The 22,294-nt window shown below is 43.2% G+C and overlaps 1 protein-coding gene across 2 annotated transcripts in view; it reads right to left on the reverse strand.

Annotated features, from left to right (window-relative positions):
• Positions 1 to 20,718, reverse strand: part of POLA1 (DNA polymerase alpha 1, catalytic subunit) — a 481,679-nt gene extending 460,961 nt beyond the window's left edge. The window contains exons 1-6 of one of the 2 annotated variants that reach the window (XM_040338205.1): positions 20,577 to 20,718; positions 14,125 to 14,249; positions 11,009 to 11,105; positions 4,404 to 4,478; positions 3,916 to 4,031; positions 2,303 to 2,365 (exon numbers count right to left, since the gene is read on the reverse strand). In XM_040338205.1, coding sequence (XP_040194139.1) covers positions 2,303 to 2,365; positions 3,916 to 4,031; positions 4,404 to 4,478; positions 11,009 to 11,105; positions 14,125 to 14,249; positions 20,577 to 20,613 — 513 coding nt within the window. In that variant the 5' untranslated portion in view covers positions 20,614 to 20,718. The remainder of the gene's footprint in view (positions 1 to 2,302; positions 2,366 to 3,915; positions 4,032 to 4,403; positions 4,479 to 11,008; positions 11,106 to 14,124; positions 14,250 to 20,576) is intronic. The other variant, XM_040338204.1, reaches the window with a different exon arrangement.
• Between the last annotated feature and the right edge of the window lie 1,576 nt (positions 20,719 to 22,294).

Genomic DNA, 22,294 nt, shown 5'->3' on the forward strand with positions numbered 1-22,294 from the left:
TTTAAAAGGGGAATACCTAGAAAGGCTGCCCAGCACCCCAAAACGTCCAGAAAAGCGGACCCCCAGCAGTAAAATACACATAGGCCAGGCCCACAGTCCCCTCACCCAGGTGTCCTCATCCCGACAGCAATAGTAAAACAGCAGAGGGAAGAAAAGGGAGCAGGGAAGGGAGGATACCCAAACCCCAGGAATGCTCAGCCGTACCACCCACCCTAACAGGGAGGCACTGTACTTACCTGTCCATGCGACGACTCACTGACGCATTCCAGACAGGCATACAACCGCAATGGAGGTAGCCGTCGGCCCAGTCCACTGTGAGTGAGACAACACCACAGCCCAGTCATGTGCGGACCTCGGAGCAAAGCTCACTGGCCACCCCAGGAGTCATGGGGCATATCGTGGCAGACCCAGCCTCTTTGCAAAGGTGTGCTCACTGGCCGAACTGAGAAGACTACAAAAATCTATAATATCCAGCCTGTCTCTCAGCCGACAGTTGATAGAAGTAAAAAAATATATATATATATCTTTTCCTCATGGCGCTGGGCCACAAGGGGAGCCATACATCCTTTTCCTTTGCTAGGCAGAACGAAACTGAGGCTGCATGCTGCAGTGAGGAGGGTTATGTCTGGAGGGACCGCCCCCTGGGCGGGGCTGTTCAACTCTGTTAATGCAACATGTATTTAACTATTTAACATGTTTCTGCCTAGTCCTCTCCTGTAAACAGGGAACATAACTCACTTATCAAGATTTAAGGAGCGGTGTCCGTCCATGGACGATAAGAGAAAAACTTTTTTTTATTAATATTTAGGCATTTATAAAAAAGGTACATAACGTAACATGACAGTTCGGACATGAATCGGATTGCATAGGTGTGATCCGATTCTGGTACGGACCACAAAAATGGTCCTGTGCGAGTTTGGTCAGAATGCGATGTGTGAAATCTCATCGCACCAACATCGCATGCGATTTACACTGCAGTGCAAACTACATGCAATATCGTAGAGCGCATAAATGTGAACCAAACTGAGATAACATTTTTTTACATTCTCTCATTTCATTAATGACAATTTCATATTTCCCCCCATTATTGGGAACTAACAATGCTTTTATATTATTTCGTGGTTTTTTTTTTTTTTTTTTTGAATAATTTTGAGGATTTATTCAGGGCTTGGACAATGGGTTGTATCATTGCTCAAACAGGGGGGGTTGGGGAATAAAAAGGGCCTTTACAGGAGAGAGAGAAGATCACCGCTCAAGGTAGGTCTATTGTAGGGTCGTTTCAAAAATATAGGACTCCAAGGGTGCAGGCAATGCACTAAGGCAAATATTGGTAAAAATATGAGGGATGGACAGCCGCACTCCAAACCAAACAGGTTGTCTTTATTCAAATCAACAGCAAGAACACAGCAGATCACAGCAATAGGAACAGGAGAATACCGACGTTTCGCACTGGCTTCAGTGCTTATTCATGGCTTCAGTGCTTATTCATGGCAGCCATGAATAAGCACTGAAGCCAGTGCGAAACGTCGGTATTCTCCTGTTCCTATTGCTGTGATCTGCTGTTGATTTGAATAAAGACAACCTGTTTGGTTTGGAGTGCGGCTGTCCATCCCTCATCTTTTTACCAACCTTTACAGGAGACCTTGCATGTATATATATATATATATATATATATATATATATATATATATATATATATATATATATATATATATATATATATATATATATATATATATATATATATATATATATATATATATACACACATACATACATACATACATACATACATACATACATACACACACACACACACACACACACACACACACACACACAGATGATTTCTACTGTTACTTCATACATGGATGGAAACTATGCTCCTCTATACACCCAACAATGTGTTCTACCTAGGCCTCTTTCATAAATGCCAGGCACTTCCCCCTGCTGTTCTTATGGTGGCAGTCCATTAATAAGCTCTACAAAGCCTGCTTCCAGGGTTCACGTTCCTCTTCAGAGTCCCTGGGACTACTTCAGCGAGTTCAGGGAAAGTGAAGGAGATTTGTGATGTTCACATATCTTCTCTAGGCTAGGCGAGTAAACGCTGAAGCTCTCGAACACCGATTTACTTCCATATTCACAGCTCTTAGAATCCCAGCAGAAGAAGTTCAAAGACTGTATCCAAGGAGGCAGGCTTGCATAGTGTGAAGAGCTCCCAAGTCATAGCTGCTAACACCCATTCAACACATACGTAAAGAAAACACTAACGGCTAGGAGGGAAAATAAATAGTAAACTTACCTGGGATTTTAAATCTTGCAATAAATCGCCCAATAAATCATCCTTTGAAAGGTCCACTGACTTCTGCAAAGACAGATATTAATGCTTGCATCAAAGCTATAGTTTAAAGATACTATATTAAATTGGCAAGAAATACTTGATATAAAGCAAAAAGAGCCTTATACAATAGAACGGACATGAAGCAAAGTGCTGATGGTAAACAATAAGAATTTACCTTGCCGACTTTACAATAGTACCAAATGAGCATTGTTGGTAGGAGAGGGTACTGTACTTTACATTTAAAGCAACTTTTATTTTTAAAACATGTAGCTCCCCCTTTCTTTCCGTTTGGGCGCTACGCTAAAGTTAATGGGAGAATAGGAGAGTTATTTTGCTCCCATTCCTAATTTCTTAAATTTGGGCTGCTGTCATTCCTGAACTGTCCTGTAGGTCAGTCTGCGCTCCAGGGGTGCCGATCCCACCCCTGGGCGACAGATGGCGCTAGAGGGGTTCTGTCAGAGCCAATTTTCCCCCAGCAGCCAATTAGAGGAGTTTCCCCTCGCGGGGCATGCTGGGGGAGAGTATATCTGTGGCAGACGCCATTTTCTTCGGTTCTCTGCGGGTTCCAGGTGCGGCACCCACCTTTAGGGTGTGCGCATCCAACGGACCCCGGCGATATGGTATACCAGGCCAGGGTCGCATACTACTCGGAGCTCCATGTTGCTGAAAGGGGGCCCAGTGACTTGCTGGGTCCCCAGCTTTATTGAAGAGATCCCCAGCTGTGTGCCGGAGGCAGGTTATCCGAGGAGCTTGAACGAACCATCGGGGATCTGGTGACCAGGACATTGACAGGTACACTTCAACTGTCACCCGGTGACCCTAACCTAATCTACTGGGAGGATTCGCTCAATCCATTTAGCTCATCCAAATACTAGGCCTGTGGCAGAGGTCCCTACAGCCAGGTCTGTGGCAGAGACCTGTTCCTCCCAGCAACTTAAAGTGGCGCTCCGGCTGCCAGGCTCGTGGCAGGAGTCTGTCCGGAGGCACTTCACCCACTCTGGCTAGAGCGGCGACGAACTGTGTCTACTACTACTACTACTACTACTGAGAGCAGGATTGCTCTTTTCATATCCAGGCCTGATGAAGCGAGAGAGAACTTCGCAGTATCAACCTTTTCTCTCTACCTCATGTTGATGTTGGTCCGAGAAATAAAGCATTCGGAAAATCTCATTCGCTGTTTGGACATTCTTTACTACTCTACTCACTACAATCACCCTAGACAACGATAAGAGGTAACTTAATACGCTGATCCCAAAAGAACCAGCGGCTCCTGAGGGGGTAGCGCTACAAACATATTTACCTGTTGTGTAATGGCTTTGTACAGAGAAGCAATGGGGCTCAGGTAAGTATTAGGGGTACTGATGCACACTGAAGGTTTTTTACCTTAATGCATAGAATACATAAAGGTAAAAAAAAACTTGAGCCTTTGGAACCACTTTAACATTCTGTTCTTTTCCCTATTGAACCATCCTTCCCATTTTCAAAATCAATGTGATGCTAAACAACCAATCACACACACAAAAATGATAAACATTACATCAGAATCGGTTTGTGAACTGTTGCAAGTGACTCACATCTGTAGCTTTTTTCCCGGCGCTGGCCATAAACATGGACTTGATATTATTTGGTTTGGATACAGAAGACTTCTTCACATTGGTTTTAGCGTTCACTGACCCCTTGGTTCCTTTTCCTGCAAAGAAAAACTGTTCAATGCACTCAAGCACAAAATTACCTGTATATCATTTCTGCTTCAAGCCTGAAAAGTGAAGCAAGACTAAGAGAATCTTTAATCATATCCTTACTGAGAAAACAAGTAATAGGGTAAGAAACTAAAGTAAACATGACAAACTGCCACACACAAAGTCAATAATGAATACTAACTAGATCAGGGATCCGCAAACTATGGCCCTCCATCTGTTGCGGAACTACACATCCCATGAGGCATTGTAACACACTGACATTCACAGACATGACTAGGCATGATGGGAATTGTAGTTTCTGAACAACTGGAGGGCTGTAGTTTGAAGACCCCTGAACTAGACTATCACAAGTTAAGGTTCACCTTTATTGGGAAGCACATCATCTTCAAGGTCATCATCAAAAATTTCTCGCCCATCCTCTACATATCCTTCCCCATCTGCAAAACAATGTACAATATACATTTTTAGCTCGTATGCAAGACCTGGAGTTCATTCTTGTAAGGAATACATTTTGCAAACTGAATATCTTAACATGGTGAGAGAGAAGTTGGTGTTTACCATTACCATCTTTATTACCATTGATTTGTATATGTGTCCCCCCCCCCCCTCCTTTCCCTCTGAGATTTTATATTCTATTTTTCTTGTTTTGTTTTAACATTCTGCCAAAAAAAAAAATTGTGAATCAGTACTGCTTGGACCTTGAAGAAGGGTTAATACCCCGAAAGCTTGCCCTGAAAAATTGTATGTTAGTGCAAATAAAAAAAGTATCACGGACAGTACTCAATTTTCTCTGTCACCATTACGATCAACATGCTGACTTTCAAACCTAAAATATTACTGACAAGCCAATGAAGTATTTAGCTAAATTTATATTTTTACAATGCTTCAGAATTCGACTTTTTCAGATAAAGCTTTCATTCCTGCTTCAAAAAGGCAACATTTTATTTCACTGAAAATTGCCACCTGTTTTCACCAATTTATGGAAGTTCTGAAAGTGAACCTGTCAGGAAAATAAAGAGAACTTTCCTTGCAAGTTTCCTGGTTGATATGCTGACCACTGGCATCAGTACTCAAAGTCAGTGACTTAGCAGAAACCGAGATTAAAAAGGTCAGAAGCCTTTAAATGTATATTTGTTAAATGTCAATGTACAAAAATATTGAAGCCAGTAAGGAAGCATGACAGCTATGCAACAGCATTTCCAGAGTCCAGACTCGTATCCAACCTTGCTAGTGAAAATGTACTCACTTCTCAGTATAGTAACCAGTTTTTTGGTGTACGTGTCATTTAATATACTTTGATGCTAAACTCAGGGTAAAAAAGGTTGACTGGTCCTTGCAGTGCAAGGGATAATTTTTCATTTTTGTCTATGGGAAACAAACAGCAGTGTTATTTTTACTAGCTTTGAAACAACTAATCAACACAATCGTTTATAAAAATAGTTGTCAACTATTTTCATTATTGATTAGTTGGTCAGCTGATTTCATTGGCCTGCATACAGAATGCATTATTTGTTTACATGTCAGTATAAACAGTGCAGCACACATACAGCTCAGTACACCACCCATACATGTAAGTAGGTGCCTGAGAAATTGTGAATGTGAGGAGCAACGCCTCATGGGACATGCAGCCTGGGGCAGAAGGAAGCGATTCTAAAAAAAGACAGGAGTTTTTTTCACCTTGCAATAGGAGCATTCTATACTTTACAGCTTGCTATGGGGGGCACACCGAGGACAGGAGGAGCCAATAGCAAAGGCGGGGGACCCCATAAAAGGAAGATATGGGCTGCCCTGTGAAATACCATTGCATGGAGCAGGCAAGTATTACAAGCTTGTTATTTAAAAAAACAATCCAACTTAAAAATCACTTTAACCGCTTCAATACTGGACACTTATGCCCCCTTCCTGCCCAGGCCAATTTTCAGCACTGTCACACTTTGAATGACAATTGCGCGGTCATGCAAAGCTGTACCCAAATTAAATTGCCAATTGCTTAGATTTTCACACAAATAGAGCTTTCTTTTGGTGCTTTTTAATCACTGTACATGTTGGGGAAAAAAAGTGGTTTGTTGGAGAAATTTTGTAAATATGTACATTCTCGTGCGCTGATGAGGCTGCACGGATGGGCACTGTTGGGGCTGCACTGATGATCAGTACAGCCCTGATCATCTGTACAGGTCTCCCCTGTGAGGAAATGTCACTGATCGACTCTCCTCCCCTCTCACACTGTGTGTGAGGCGAGAAAATCCAATAACTGGCATTTCCTTTCCTTGATGTGATCAGCTATGATTGGACACAGCTGATCACATGGGTAAAGAGCCTCATCATCAGCTCTTTACCGAGATTGGGATTCCGCCATATTGTTTGAAGTCGTCAAAGAACAAGAGAGCACCCCACCTGCCATTTGCCTATACGGCAGGTGAATTTGGTTAAGAGCTCTGTTCAGGGAAGAACAGAACAGCATCAGAACCCAGAGAAGCTGGAAGCCGATAGACTGGAGATAATATAAAGGCATTACCATTCAATTTAAAGCAAGAGCCCGTTCACACCACAAAAACGTCCTCCAGATCCGTTCCAAATTTTTTAACACTCTTGATGCATTCCCGTGCCATTTTAATGCTTTTTTTTATGGGTTTTTGGATGCATTACAGATGTTTTTTTCTCTCTACTGAATTGGGGGTCTGGAGCATTATGCTTTTAGCATGTCCCAGAACAGTTCTATGCAGGAAACACACACACACACACACACACACACACACACACACACACACACACACACACACACGTTGTAAATTTTCAATTTTTTTCTGGAATGCACTGGTGTGAACTAGTGATGCACTGAAATGTCAGCCGTTGAAAATTATCGGCTGAAAATAGGGTTTTGCCTTGCTTATGGTGTGTTTTTTTCATAGGTATGTGACAAAAAAAAATGATCAAAAATGCAACAGCTGCATTTTTGATGCGTTCTTAATGTATTTCAAAGGGGGAAGTTTTTTTTACTGACCAAATATGCACCAAAAATGCAGCCAGCTTCAAATAGTGTTGATAATGGGCGATGATAAATAAATGTAATTATAGGTCTCTAATCTTTCTTTGGCACTGCCCCATGGATTCTCTATGGGGTTCAGGTCAGATGAGTTTGCTGGCCAATCAAGCACAGTAATCCCACGGTCATTGAACCAGGTTTTAGTGCTTTTGGCAGTGTGGGCAGGTGCCAAGTGGGGGTATAGAAGAGGGGGTAAGGAGAAGGGGAGAGCCGTGCTGAGTGGGTTGCTGCGGCGGCTTGTCCTGAAAAGGATGGCCCTGAGAAACAGGGGCTTGCCTGTTGGCTTCCCTGGAGAAGGGCAGAAGGAGGGAGCCAGGGGACGTCAGGGTAGGCCGGGGGAAGCCAGGTGGTGAGTCTGCGGAGGAGAGCTGGCAAACAGAGGCCGGGGAGAGCAGACAGCAGTGACAGGGGGTGGAACAGAGGCTGAAACTGGGGGTGGAAGCCCTGCCTGTCTGGCTCCAGGAGCCGTACGTCCTACTGCTAGGATCCGCACGCCGATTACTACTGGAGCTCAGTTCTAGCCCTGGGGAGGAGTCACTCTTTCAGACTCAATCTGCCCCGTGAACCTCCGTTTGCTCAGCAGGTATCGCTCCGTTGATCCCCGCTGAGCCGGCGGATGACAGGGCGGTCCCCGCACACTGTGCAGGGACAGCCCTCCCCTATGGCGATCTCATAGGGACATTTGTAGGTCCCTTTTTCATCCGCACACGGATGGATGAAAAAGCGGAGATACGGTCCGCAAGTGTGAAAGGGGCCTAACAACTGCAAAGAGTTCTCACAGCTGGATAAATACAGGGAGTGCAGAATTATTAGGCAAGTTGTATTTTTGAGGATTAATTTTATTATTGAACAACAACCATGTTCTCAATGAACCCAAAAAACTCATTAATATCAAAGCTGAATATTTTTGGAAGTAGTTTTTAGTTTGTTTTTAGTTTTAGCTATTTTAGGGGGATATCTGTGTGTGCAGGTGACTATTACTGTGCATAATTATTAGGCAACTTAACAAAAAAAATATATATACCCATTTCAATTATTTATTTTTACCAGTGAAACCAATATAACATCTCAACATTCACAAATATACATTTCTGACATTCAAAAACAAAACAAAAACAAATCAGTGACCAATATAGCCACCTTTCTTTGCAAGGACACTCAAAAGCCTGCCATCCATGGATTCTGTCAGTGTTTTGATCTGTTCACCATCAACATTGCGTGCAGCAGCAACCACAGCCTCCCAGACACTGTTCAGAGAGGTGTACTGTTTTCCCTCCTTGTAAATCTCACATTTGATGATGGACCACAGGTTCTCAATGGGGTTCAGATCAGGTGAACAAGGCGGCCATGTCATTAGTTTTTCTTCTTTTATACCCTTTCTTGCCAGCCACGCTGTGGAGTACTTGGACGCGTGTGATGGCGCATTGTCCTGCATGAAAATCATGTTTTTCTTGAAGGATGCAGACTTCTTCCAGTACCACTTGAAGAAGGTGTCTTCCAGAAACTGGCAGTAGGACTGGGAGTTGAGCTTGACTCCATCCTCAACCCGAAAAGGCCCCACAAGCTCATCTTTCATGATACCAGCCCAAACCAGTACTCCACCTCCACCTTGCTGGCGTCTGAGTCGGACTGGAGCTCTCTGCCCTTTACCAATCCAGCCACGGGCCCATCCATCTGGCCCATCAAGACTCACTCTCATTTCATCAGTCCATAAAACCTTAGAAAAATCAGTCTTCAGATATTTCTTGGCCCAGTCTTGACGTTTCAGCTTGTGTGTCTTGTTCAGTGGTGGTCGTCTTTCAGCCTTTCTTACCTTGGCCATGTCTCTGAGTATTGCACACCTTGTGCTTTTGGGCACTCCAGTGATGTTGCAGCTCTGAAATATGGCCAAACTGGTGGCAAGTGGCATCTTGGCAGCTGCACGCTTGACTTTTCTCAGTTCATGGGCAGTTATTTTGCGCCTTGGTTTTTCCACACGCTTCTTGCGACCCTGTTGACTATTTTGAATGAAACGCTTGATTGCTCGATGATCATGCTTCAGAAGCTTTGCAATTTTAAGAGTGCTGCATCCCTCTGCAAGATATCTCACTATTTTTGACTTTTCTGAGCCTGTCAAGTCCTTCTTTTGACCCATTTTGCCAAAGGAAAGGAAGTTGACTAATAATTATGCACACCTGATATAGGGTGTTGATGTCATTAGACCACACACCTTCTCATTACAGAGATGCACATCACCTAATATGCTTAATTGGTAGTAGGCTTTCGAGCCTATACAGCTTGGAGTAAGACAACATGCATAAAGAGGATGATGTGGTCAAAATACTAATTTGCCTAATAATTCTGCACTCCCTGTAAAATCCAGGCAGCCTGCCAAGTTTTAATACAACACACAAATAAGTGGAAACAAAGTATCTCTTCGTTCTTTTATCAATGCAAAGAACTTGGCGTGTAGATGAGGAAGTTTAACCATTTAACCACTTAAGGACCGCCTCCTGCACATTTACGTCGGCAGAATGGCACATGCACGTCCTGTGCTAGTGCCCAGCCGTGGGTCACGGGCGCGCTTCGAAGCTCCGGGACCAGATCGCCGTTGGTGTCCCGCGATCGGTCTCCGGAGCTGAAGAACGGGGAGAGCTGTATGTAAACACAGCATCCCCGTTCTTCACTGTGGCTCCGTCATCGATCGTGTGATCCCTTTTATAGGGATACACAATCGATGACGTCACACCTACAGCCACACCCCCCCCTACAGTTAGAAACACATATTAGGTCATACATAACCCCTTCACCGCCCCCTTGTGGTTAACTCCCAAACTGCAATTGTCATTTTCACAGTAAACAATGCATTTTAAATGCATTTCTTGCTGTGAAAATGACAATGGTCCCAAAAATGTGTCAAAATTGTACCAACATTTAGTACAGCTTGAGGTTTGTACATTTTAAACTGGTACAAACCAGACAGAATACAGAGCAACCAGTGTGTACAGCCAACCAACCTACAGAAGAAAAAAAAAACTAGTACAACGTAGTGAAGTCACAGCTTTCAGAAAAGATAAAACAAAAAAAAACACCCGGTATTATAGACATGGCAGGCAGATCTGGGCAGATATGGAGGGCTACACTCATGAGACATAGTATGGAGGTAATTATAACAATCTGTACATTAACCAAGCGGGCCAAGACCTAGGGTAGCCAACTAGGCTTCCTAAAGTTTTCCAAACTTGCCAGGGCACCCGCGGTGTAAGTAAATTAACCTGTCATACCACAAGATGGTTTTAAGGCTCGATTTACACCAATGCGTTTTTTGGTGCATTTTGCAGAAAAGCAGGGAAATTTTTTAACATGGGTTCCTATGGAACATGTTCACATCAATGCTTTTTTCTGCCTCTGCGTTTTTGGAAAGGGTCAGGGACTTTTTTTCCCGCAAAAAGCAGCGTTTTGCATGTAATAGAAGTCAATGGACCCACATCCAAAACGCAAGTACCACGTTTTTACTGCGATTTTACCTGTTTATAAGCTGGTTGTTAAATGAAAAAAAAAAATTTAAAACGCAAATCGCGTGAAAATCGCGGTAAAACCGCAAGTCAAAATACGCAGCAAGCACCGCAAAAACGCTCAAAAGCAACATGCATAGGTGTGAATCGAGCCTCCAACTTCCAACATCCAGAATCAAGGTTACTCAATGGGCAGATTTACAATTCCAACTTCTTGCCGAGTTCAAAGATCAAGTTCCCTTTTACAAATTAAGAATGCTGGGCTCCCATAGAGTTTACAAACAAATAGTACCTCTAGGTGCCCGCTTTAACTAGGGCAACTTGAATCACTTTGTAAAAGCTTTAATGTAAAGGTACCTCTATATTTACGCAGTATTTAGAACATATTATGCAGCAATTATTCAATATTAGCTTTAACAAGGAAACTCACCATCATCCACTATCCAGTCGTCATCTTGACGTTCTCGGACAATCTTTGAATAGGATTCTTCATCCATTTCTTCATAAACACTTGTCATTTCTTCCACCTTAAGGTAAAAGGGAAAAATTCACACACATATACATATATACACATATATACACATACACACATATACAGTACAGACCAAAAGTTTTAGACACACCTTCTCAAAGAGTTTTCTTTATTTTCATGACTATGAAAATTGTAGATTCACACTGAAGGCATCAAAACTATGAATTAACACATGTGGAATTATACATAACAAAAAAGTGTGAAACAACTGAAAATATATTTCATGTTCTAGGTTCTTCAAAGTAGCCACCTTTTGCTTTGATTACTGCTTGGCACACTCTTGGCATTCTCTTGATGATCTTCAAGAGGTAGTCACCTGGCGCAGCACCCCATCACTCTCCTTCTTGGTCAAATAGCCCTTACACAGCCTGGAGGTGTGTTTGGGGTCATCTTCCTGTTGAAAAATAAATGATGATCCAACTAAACGCAAACCGGATGGAATAGCATGCCGCTGCAAGATGCTGTGGTAGCCATGCTGGTTCAGTATGCCTTCAATTTTGAATAAATCCCCAACAGTGTCACCAGCAAAGCACCCCCACACCATCACACCTCCTCCTCCATGCTTCACGGTGGGAACCAGGCATGTAGAGTCCATCCGTTCACCTTTTCTGCGTCACACAAAGACACGGGGGTTGGAACCAAAGATCTCAAGTTTGGACTCATCAGACCAAAGCACAGATTTCCACTGGTCTAATGTCCATTCCTTGTGTTCTTTAGCCCAAACAAGTCTCTTCTGCTTGTTGCCTTTCTTTAGCAGTGGTTTCCTAGCAGATATTCTACCATGAAGGCCTGATTCACACAGTCTCCTCTTAACAGTTCTAGAGATGTGTCTGCTGCAAAAAGGTGGCTACTTTGAAGAACCTAGAATATGAAATATATTTTCAGTTGTTTCACACTTTTTTGTTATGCATAATTCCAAGTGTTAATTCATAGTTTTGATGCCTTCAATGTGAATCTACAATGTTCATAGTCATGAAAATAAAGAAAACTCTTTGAATGAGAAGGTGTCCAAACTTTTACTTTTGGGGGTGTGTGTGTGTGTGTTATATATATATAAAACTCAACGTGTGTGTGTGTATGTATGTATGTATGTATGTTCCAGCATCACGTCCAAACGGCTAAAGATATTAACATGAAACTTGGCAAACATGTTACTTATATGTCAGCAACAAACATAGGATAGGTGGTTTAACCCTTAACCACCCCCATTTGCCATGGTCGGGGTTTTTCTTTAAAGTCCCATTCAACTCTATGGGAAATACATGTTACTTCATAACTTCCAAACGGCTGTAGATATTTCGATAACACTTGGTCACATGTTACTTATATGTCCACTTAAACTATAGGATAGTTAATTTATCCCTTAACTACCCCCATTTGTGAGGGTCGGGGTTTTTGTTTAAAGTCCCATGCAAATCAATGGGAAATGTATGTTCCCACATAACTTCTGTACGCCTGGAGATATTTCAATAATACCTGGTACACATATTACTTATATGCCAAATAAAAATATATGAGTTAAATTAACCCTTATATAAAAGATGGGTATATTTATATTACTATGATCTTCCTCCCCAAAAGGTTAAGATAGGAAGACCGGGCAACGCCGGGTATTCAGCTTATATATATATATATATACACATACACACGTACTAAGGTTCAGCAGAGTCTGACTTGTTCTTTTTATTGTATACTTGTCTTGCACTGTGCGCCCAAGTACAACCCCCACCCCCCCTTCTGATCTGTATTCACATTGTGCTATGCCCAAACATGCTTACATCACCTCTGCCAACCAGACCATAGTGATCCCCGTTTCCATGTCCCATGAGTAAAGATATAGTTGGCCACATATAGGAGTCTGATCAGTGGCAGTGGACAGTGAAGAACAAAAGCCTTTTTTTTTTTTTTTTAACAGGACATACACATGCCCAATTGTAAATGGCAGCCGATATCCCTATATTATACATATATAGCAGTAACCAGGCGCACTGGGATCCCTACCGATGTCTCTTATCAGCCGGAATAAACGGAATTATTGTATGGAAAAAAAAAAAAATCTTAACAGCATGAACGGTTACACCAGATGCAGACAGCGGATATGGGAAGGTTACAACACCAAAAATAATGTGCAATAATCTCTACCCCTCAAGGCACTGGATCTTCATTATAAGGCCAAGCAAAATGTGATGTATAAACTTTCTCAATCAGCCTATAGCCTAAACAAAACAGTCCGGTGACATTACAGAAATATGTGGGCTGCCATTTGATCACCTCTGGGGTTTTTATTTTTCGATATACAAATAAAAAAGAAAGAAAAAAAAGAAAATTTTGAAAAAAAAAAATACGTTTCTTTTTTTCTGTTCTAAAATTTTGTAAATACATTTTCTCCTTCACTGATGTGGCGACACTGATGGGCACTGAAAGGCTGCACTGATATGTATCCCTGGTGGGGGGCACTGGTTGGCACGGGCAGGGATTTTGGGTGGGCACTGGTTGGCAGCTGCCTTGGCACAGATTGGCATTCCGTGGTGGTCTAGGGGGCATACCTGGTGGTCCAGTGTGGATGCCCATCCCTAGTGGTCTTGGGCGGCATACTGGTGGTCCTGGGCGGTATCTGAGGGAGGGCGGGGCGGGGCTGGGCTGCCCCCCCCATCAGGAGAGCAGCCGATCGGCTCTCCTCGCGTCTGTCAGGCGCGAGTGAGGAAAAGCCAATCAGAGGCTCTTCCTGTTTACATTGTGATCAGCTGTGATTGGACACGGCTGATGACATGGTAAAGAGCCTCTGCCGGAGGCTCTTTACCAAGATCGGTGTGTCAGACAGACCGGTGTGCCCGGTCATTGAGCAGCCAAATCTTCCGGGGCTAAAGTGGTTAGGATATGCCTGCTTTTGTTGTTTTCGACTGCCATGACCTGAAAGACAGCCATGACTTTTGCAGTCAAAGGGTAAAAAATATACAATATAAAAAAAAAAATTATGCTACAATGTACAAATGAAAAGACTGGCGTTTACTTACTTCATACTTCACTTTTCCACCAGCTTTTACTTTTTTCAACATCTCCAAGGCTTCCTTACGGCCTTTCTTTTCAGTTTTCTCACGTCGTGAACGCGAAGCTGCAAAACTTCCAGAACCCGCCATGTCTGAAACCAAAATACACAAACAGAATATACCATGCAATTGAAAATCAAGAGGAAAGGAAACTCAAACTTTACAAGATACAAGTCACACAAAAAAAAAAAAAAAAAAGGGAGTTATGAAGTATGACACAAAAACATCTATACCCCTCAGTCATAGAATACAGAAGAACTGTAGCACAGCACCCTGCATCTGTGTATGAATGGAATGAAAATTGAATGATGGAGTTCAGTTTTTCCTTTTGCGTGCTGTTGGGGAGATTTTATTTCACTGCCCTTTCTTCTCCTGAGACACGAGGAGTGGGGCAAATCGCTCCAAAGTAAAGGAAAATCAAGGCAACAGATGTCCCATTGGTAGATTTCCCCACACCTCCTTTTCCGGCGAAATGGTACAATGGTAACCAGGACAAATGGAGGGTTACAATTTCCCCAGCGACAATGTAGACAGCAATAAAACGTTGACAGAGGTTCTAACCTTTCCCCATTATAGCCGAAACCAAGTAGCAACGTTTTGGCGCAAAATTTACTTTGACCTAGTTTATCTTTCTAACCATGTTTTGTGGTACAAAAATCACAGTCACATTCCCCAAATACTCACATAGACACCCATACCCTTAGCTAAATCATAAGGTGCTTCTTCCTGGAGCATCCTATTTATTTTTAATCTTTTTCTTCCCCCTCACACAGCTGCATTATCCACTCAGATTCTTTGACAGAAATCTGTCTGAGAAGACTACAAGTCCCATATTCCACCACGGCAGAGGGGCTGGTGGATCACGCCAATACAAACGTGCTTACATCCATTCACTTGTGAACAGTTTACATTCTCTAGCCCCAAACAGTAAGTTCCTAGTTTCATACAGATCTAGGGATGGGAAGTAAACAACACAGAAGCATGTGCATTAAAACTGTAATCCACCGATCATAGTTGCAAAGCGCTGCAGGCTTCAGTGAGTTAATTTACCTATATGTCCTCCCACATCAGCTGTTCGTTCGTGCGTGCTTTCTAGATCATCGCACCAGACTGCTGTGAAGTGCCCTGGTACCATGTGCTCACTGTGGCCGATCACAGTTGCAATAGTAAACAGGGCTGTCATTCATGACACCTGGTTTAATACGGTGTGATCACTTGGTACCGGGGCACTTCACAGCAGTCTGGCGCAAAGATGGATGATCTCTACAAAGCACGCACGAACTGGGAAACCTGCATCCAATTTGCATACAGGGCTGTGGAGTCGGTAGATAAATGTTCGGACTCCTCAGTTTTATGTACTTCCGACTCCGACTCCCCGACTCCTCTGTATTAATATGCGAATGTATTTTATACATTCCTTGAGGGAAAGAAACGCAACCTACCACAGGACTACTGGCTGGGAAGCCAACAGTCTACTGTATTGCACAGTTTAAGCAAAAGACAAACACAATGAAAACAAAGTTTTTTATTCTAAAACATGATTTTCCTAGGAGAATCCCATAGTCATGTTTAACCACTTCCCGCCCGGCCTATGGCCGATTTACGTCCGGGAAGTGGTTATGAAATCCTGACAGGACGTTCTAGAACGTCCTGCAGGATTTCATGCCGCGCGCGCCCGTGGGGGCGCGCATCGCGGCGATCGGTGATGCGGGGTGTCAGTCTGACACCCTGCATCTCCGATCTCGGTAAAGAGCCTCCGGCGGAGACTCTTTACCACGTGATCAGCCGTGTCCAACCACGGCTGATCACGATGTAAACAGGAAGAGCCGCCGATGGCTCTTCCTCACTCGCGTCTGACAGACGCGAGGAGAGGATAGCCGATCGGCGGCTCTCCTGACAGGGGGGGTTAGCGCTGATTGTTTATCAGCGCAGCCCCCCCTCGGATCGCCACACTGGACCACCAGGGATGCCCACCCTGGAGCACCAGGGGGGGAAAAAAAAAAAAAAATGAAAAAAAAAAAAAAAAAAAAAAGCATAAAGAAAAAAAAAAAGTTGCCAGTCAGTGCCCACAAATGGGCACTGACTGGCAACCTGGCAAAAATCAGTGCTGCCACCCCAGTGTCCATCAGCGCCACCCCAGTGTCCATCAGTGCCACCCCAGTGCCACCCCACAGTGCCCATCCATGCCCAGTGCCCACCTATCAGTGCCCATCTGTGCCACCCATAAGTATCCATCAGTGCCGCCCATGAGTGCCCATCTGTGCCGCCCATGAGTGCCCATCAGTGCCGCCTATGTGTGCCCATCAGTGCCGCCTATGTGTGCCCATCAGTGCCGCCTATGTGTGCCCATCAGTGCCGCCTATGTGTGCCCATCAGTGCCGCCTATGTGTGCCCATCAGTGTCGCATACCAGCGCCGCCAATCAGTGCCACCTCATCTGTGCCCGTCAGTACTACCTCATCGATGTCCATCAGTGCCATCTCATCGGTGCCCATTAGTGCCGCCATATCAGTGCCCGTAATTGAAAGAGAAAACTTATTTACAAAAAAATTAACAGAAAAAAATAAAAACTTAATTTTTTTTCCAAATTTTCAGCCTTTTTTTAGTTGTTGCGCAAAAAAAAAAAAATCGCAGAGGTGATCGAATACCACCAAAAGAAAGCTCTATTTGTGGGGAAAAAAGGACGCCAATTTTGTTTGGGTACAGTGTAGCATGACCGCGCAATTGCCATTCAAAGTGCGACAGTGCTGAAAGCTGAAAATTGGCTTGGGCGGGAAGCTGCGTAAGTACCTGGTATGGAAGTGGTTAAAGTTTAAGCTAACAATCAGAGTTTACAAGTTTTTATAGCCTTAGCTAAATGACAGCAGTTTTTCCAATGGTTTACAGCTTCAGTCTTGAACTATTCCCTCCACTTATACAAGTGTCTCACTCTCTAGTCCTGCAAAAAACATATTTATTTAATCCCTTATCAGTGAGGCTAGGTTACCCATGGGCGCTGTGTTCCCTGTAAAAGCAGAACACAACACTATGGAAAGTATAAGTATTGCAGCTCCTAATTGTGCTTTGCGTGCCATATAGTGAAGCACATGAAAAGCATGCTTCTTCACGGTCACTTAACGTGTTCGTTTTGCGGTTACGTGAGGCACTGCATGCATTGGTCTTTATTCTTACAGTAGAGAAGTCATTAATTATAACTTTTTGTGAATTGGGACATTTAAACTTGCTTTTTTTTTTTTATTCCAATCTAAATTTAGTAGGAGTCGGAGCATTGTTTTCCGACTCCAGGTACCCAAAATTTCCCCCGACTCCGACTCCTCGACTCCGACTCCACAGCCCTGTTTGCATATATGTGAACCAAGCTTCAAGAATAAATGTACCTTTCATAACATGTTACATCCATCTTCAGGGTGTAATATGTAACATGTTATGAAAGCACCAGCCCCCGCACTACCCCTCACCCCCACCCCTGTGAAAGTAAACCAGGGATCTTCTCCCCGTGTCTGCTGCCAAAACTAAAAAACACACGAGCTCTATGGTAGGTGACAGGGTCTTCCTGTCAGAATGTATCGTCTTCCTCATACGAAGTACAAGGAAGCCTAAACATTGAAAGATCTGCAAAAAAGGGCTTTTTTTTCCCAAGTGAACTTATCCTTTAAAGCAAAAACATGTTTTGCCTTTAGAACTCCTTTAAAGTACAGTAGTATTAAACCCAAAAGTGAACATTATATTGCAGATTACAATTTCTTGTAATGGTTGCATTCGTTTCCTTTTCTAGGCTCTTTTATTTCCATCTAGTGATCAAGCCTAAAATTTAATTTTTCAAAAGCAACTTTTTTTTATTTTTAGCAGAATGCATCAGTTACCTTCATGAGAAACCATTTAGCACTGACAAGAGGGTGCTTACAATGATCAGCTTTTATTTACGTAAAACCGTTTGCTGTAACTGCTTATTAGGTGTGAGCCAACACGCCCCTCCCCCCAGACTGACAAAGCTGCTGTCAAAAGGTGCCCCTCTGCTCCTACATTCAGAGCGGGGGCGCTCTAATTTAGGAGGCGAGTTACTGGCTGGAGGATGAGGTGAAAAGACTCTAACGATTGGTAAGCGGCAATATATTACATTGGTGGTTTTGGGTTTAAAGTGATACTAAACCCACAACAGTAAAATCAGTGTGTATATGCAGCAAAGCATGCTTGTTACACTCAATGTTGAACCTAAGGGGTTAATCCTCTGCATTGTGTAAAAAGGCTGTTTGATCCCATCTTATCTGATTCTCCCCTTCTTTTACTGTCCCCAAACCATTTCTTGATAGTGCAGAGCCTTGAGGGCAAGCTGTACATGCTCAGTTTATAGAGTTTCTTTTTTTGCAATATTGCATGTGATCGGCACAGGGCCAATCATCACTGTCCAGATAGAGGGTCAGGGGTCATGCAGCCTCATAGGACAATAAGAGTAGAATTAAAACTTCTCCTACAAGCAAACCGTTTGTGTACCGGAGTGTATACGGTTGCTGGGCATTGTGTCAAAACAGCAACTCGTCAAAATCTCCTGATGGTTCACAGTAATCGGAAGTGACGTAATTGGAGATCTCGATGAATTGGCTATTTTGACAGAACATCTGACCTTCAGAACGCATGCGCTAGTGATGTCACTGGCTGAATACCTCCTAAGCGGCGCACATTTAGGAGATATTCATTTTATCTACAGGTAAGCTTTATTATAGGTTTACTTTTAGGTAAAAATGACCAAGCGGGTGATACAACCAGACACTGATCAAAGTCACAAGACTGCTATGTAGCAGTTCATCTTTTCTAAAAAAAAATGCATTTCTATGTTCTGTGTGAAACCAGATATAGTGAATGCAGGGTCCTGGGTTTAGCAACACTTTAATACCACAAAAAAAAAAAGGGGGGGGGGGGAACACAACCTGTTTGGCATGGAAAGTTGTAATTTAACACACGCATGCTAATGCATCACACACCAGGATGTATGACTGGGTCCTATACACCACACACACAGCAATGTGTCAGATTAATTGTCAGTCTGCAGATCTCTCATTGATGCTAAGGTCAATACACACACACAGTGCTAGGGCAACACACACAGCAATGTGTCAGATTACTTCTGTCAGTCTGCAGATCTCTCATCGATGTGGAGGTCAATACACACAGTGCTAGGCCAACACACACACACACACAGTGCTAGGGCGACACCCACACACACAGTGCTAGGGCGACACCCACAGTGCTAAGGCGACACACACAGTGCTAGGGCAACACACACACAGTGCTAGGGCAACACACACACAGTGCTAGGGCAACACACACACACACACAGTGCTAGGGCAACACACACACACACACAGTGCTAGGGCAACACACACACACACACAGTGCTAGGGCAACACACACACACACACAGTGCTAGGGCAACACACACACACAGTGCTAGGGCAACACACACACACACAGTGCTAGGGCAACACACACACACACAGTGCTAGGGCAACACACACACACACAGTGCTAGGGCAACACACACACACAGTGCTAGGGCAACACACACACACACACACAGTGCTAGGGCAACACACACACACACACACAGTGCTAGGGCAACACACACACACACACAGTGCTAGGGCAACACACACACACACAGTGCTAGGGCAACACACACACACACAGTGCTAGGGCAACACACACACACACAGTGCTAGGGCAACACACACACACAGTGCTAGGGCAACACACACACACACACAGTGCTAGGGCAACACACACACACACAGTGCTAGGGCAACACACACACAGTGCTAGGGCAACACACACACACACACAGTGCTAGGGCAACACACACACACACACAGTGCTAGGGCAACACACACACACAGTGCTAGGGCAACACACACACACACACAGTGCTAGGGCAACACACACACACACAGTGCTAGGGCAACACACAAACACACAGTGCTAGGGCAACACACACACACAGTGCTAGGGCAACACACACACACAGTGCTAGGGCAACACACACACACACACAGTGCTAGGGCAACACACACACAGTGCTAGGGCAACACACACACACACAGTGCTAGGGCAACACATGGGCACAATTTCTCCTATCAGCACTGGGAAGTGAACTGTGATTGGCTGCTGCCAGGGGGCTGTATGTCACTTCCTGTGCCCGGTGTGGGTGATGTACAGGGCACAATACAGGTGTCCTATCCAGAACTACACATCCCTTGCACTGACATCCATCACAGCGGAGCCCTAATAAAGGAACATCACCAAAGGCACTTCCGAGTATAGGTTACAAAGAAGAGCTCGCCATGGACTAGAGGAAACACACAGAGGTCATTTATTGAAGAGAAAGGCATGCTCCTTCATATATCACCCCGCCACCCTCCCGGTTACCGTGCGGCGGGCTGTCTCCATTAGACACAGGAGCCATGTTCTCAGGACTTGTCTACCGACAGCTGAAGGAAACCTCCTGGCGCCAAAACTGCCACAACCCGGATACACACAGCTGCAATCAAACTGGCGCGACCCTACAGACCAATCAGGGAATGCAGGAAAAGGCCATTCTCCAATCACAAGCGAAGCGTTCTTTCGCTCTCAGCACACGTGCGCGTTCCAGAGTTCTTGGGGGCACGCGCTGTGTGTGCGGTAAAGCGCATGCGCGGCTTAAAGATAGCCTCAAGTTAAAGGAGATATCCACTAGTAATGACACTGACCTAAATGCAACTCAAACCATTTGTTATTTATTCATATTATAAATTGCATCTGACTCTAAAGCCTGTGTTACAAACTATAAGGTTCTTTTTTCTTTTTTTTTCGTTCAACCCAAAACGGATAAAAAAGTGGACAGATCGCTGTACACAAGCGATGTTAGTACAGCGATCTTCTCCACTATGCAATTGTGTTCTGACAAGAGGACTGCCCCCCCCCCTGCAGGACACACATAGGAAACGCCCCCTGACACACATTCTTAAAGGGGAATTAACAAAAAAAATGTTAATTAAGTCCACAAGTGCTTTTTTTGCCACTATTATTCCTTTATATTGGCTTTAAAAATATACAAATGCAGCAATTTAGAAATTGGATGAAAAGGTTTAGCACTGGGAAACAGTTTTTGAAAGATAAAAAGTGCATTTTATATACAACTATGTAGATCAGACCAAAATGAGGGACAAATATGGAGGAAAGAGGGACAGAGACATTGTTCAAAATCAGGGACAGTCACTCAAAATCAGGGACAGTTGGGAGCTATGCCCTCTGTCCCTCTTTCCTCCTCATTCCCTCAGTTTTGTTTGTTTTTGTTCTGTGTCTCTCTCTATTTCACAGAAACATAAAACCAGTTTAAAAACGAAAGTAAAACTGCAGGCACATTATATGATTGATTTTTATCTATTTTTAATCATTTTTAAAAGGAATTAGTTAACTTTTATGTCTCTATACCCTGTAAACAGTCATTTCAGCAAAAAATGTTTTTCCTTTAGTGACCCTTTAACCTCCCTGGCGGTATGATTCTTTCAGAAAAAACATGCTGAAAGCGGTACCATTATTTGCAAGGAAATTTGGTGTTTTATATTGTAGGTCTGTAATTTTTAGAAATAACTCACTTAAATCTGACCAAACAAGATTCTAATAGGCATCCCGGGTATAACATTTTTTTAAAAACAAAATTATAAATTATAATATAATAAATAATTATAAATAATTATAACAAATAATAATATAATTATAATAAAAATTATTCAATAATGTAATCAAATCAAAATCACTGAAATTTGCTCAGTTGCAGAATTGTTGCTGTCATTATTTTTTTTTTTTTATGACGAATTTCCCCGCAAATCGCTATCGCACAATTCTGCAAGTGATTATAATTTATTATCGCTGTTTTTTAGCTGATCTAAAACTATTTTTGACATAAAGGGACACTTTTGGTTGCTATGGACAATCTACAGTTTGCAGGGAGAAAGAAACGTTTTTATTATATAAAATGACATGCAGGGCACTGGACAGACCACTAGGGACAAGGGGGGTGTGTTTTTTTTACATACAGTACTGTAATCTATAAGATTACAGTATACTGTATGCATAGTGTTTGTTTACTTTTTTGAATTTGGCGC

This window comes from Rana temporaria, chromosome 2, assembly GCF_905171775.1.
Source record: "Rana temporaria chromosome 2, aRanTem1.1, whole genome shotgun sequence".
Lineage (NCBI taxonomy): Eukaryota > Metazoa > Chordata > Amphibia > Anura > Ranidae > Rana > Rana temporaria.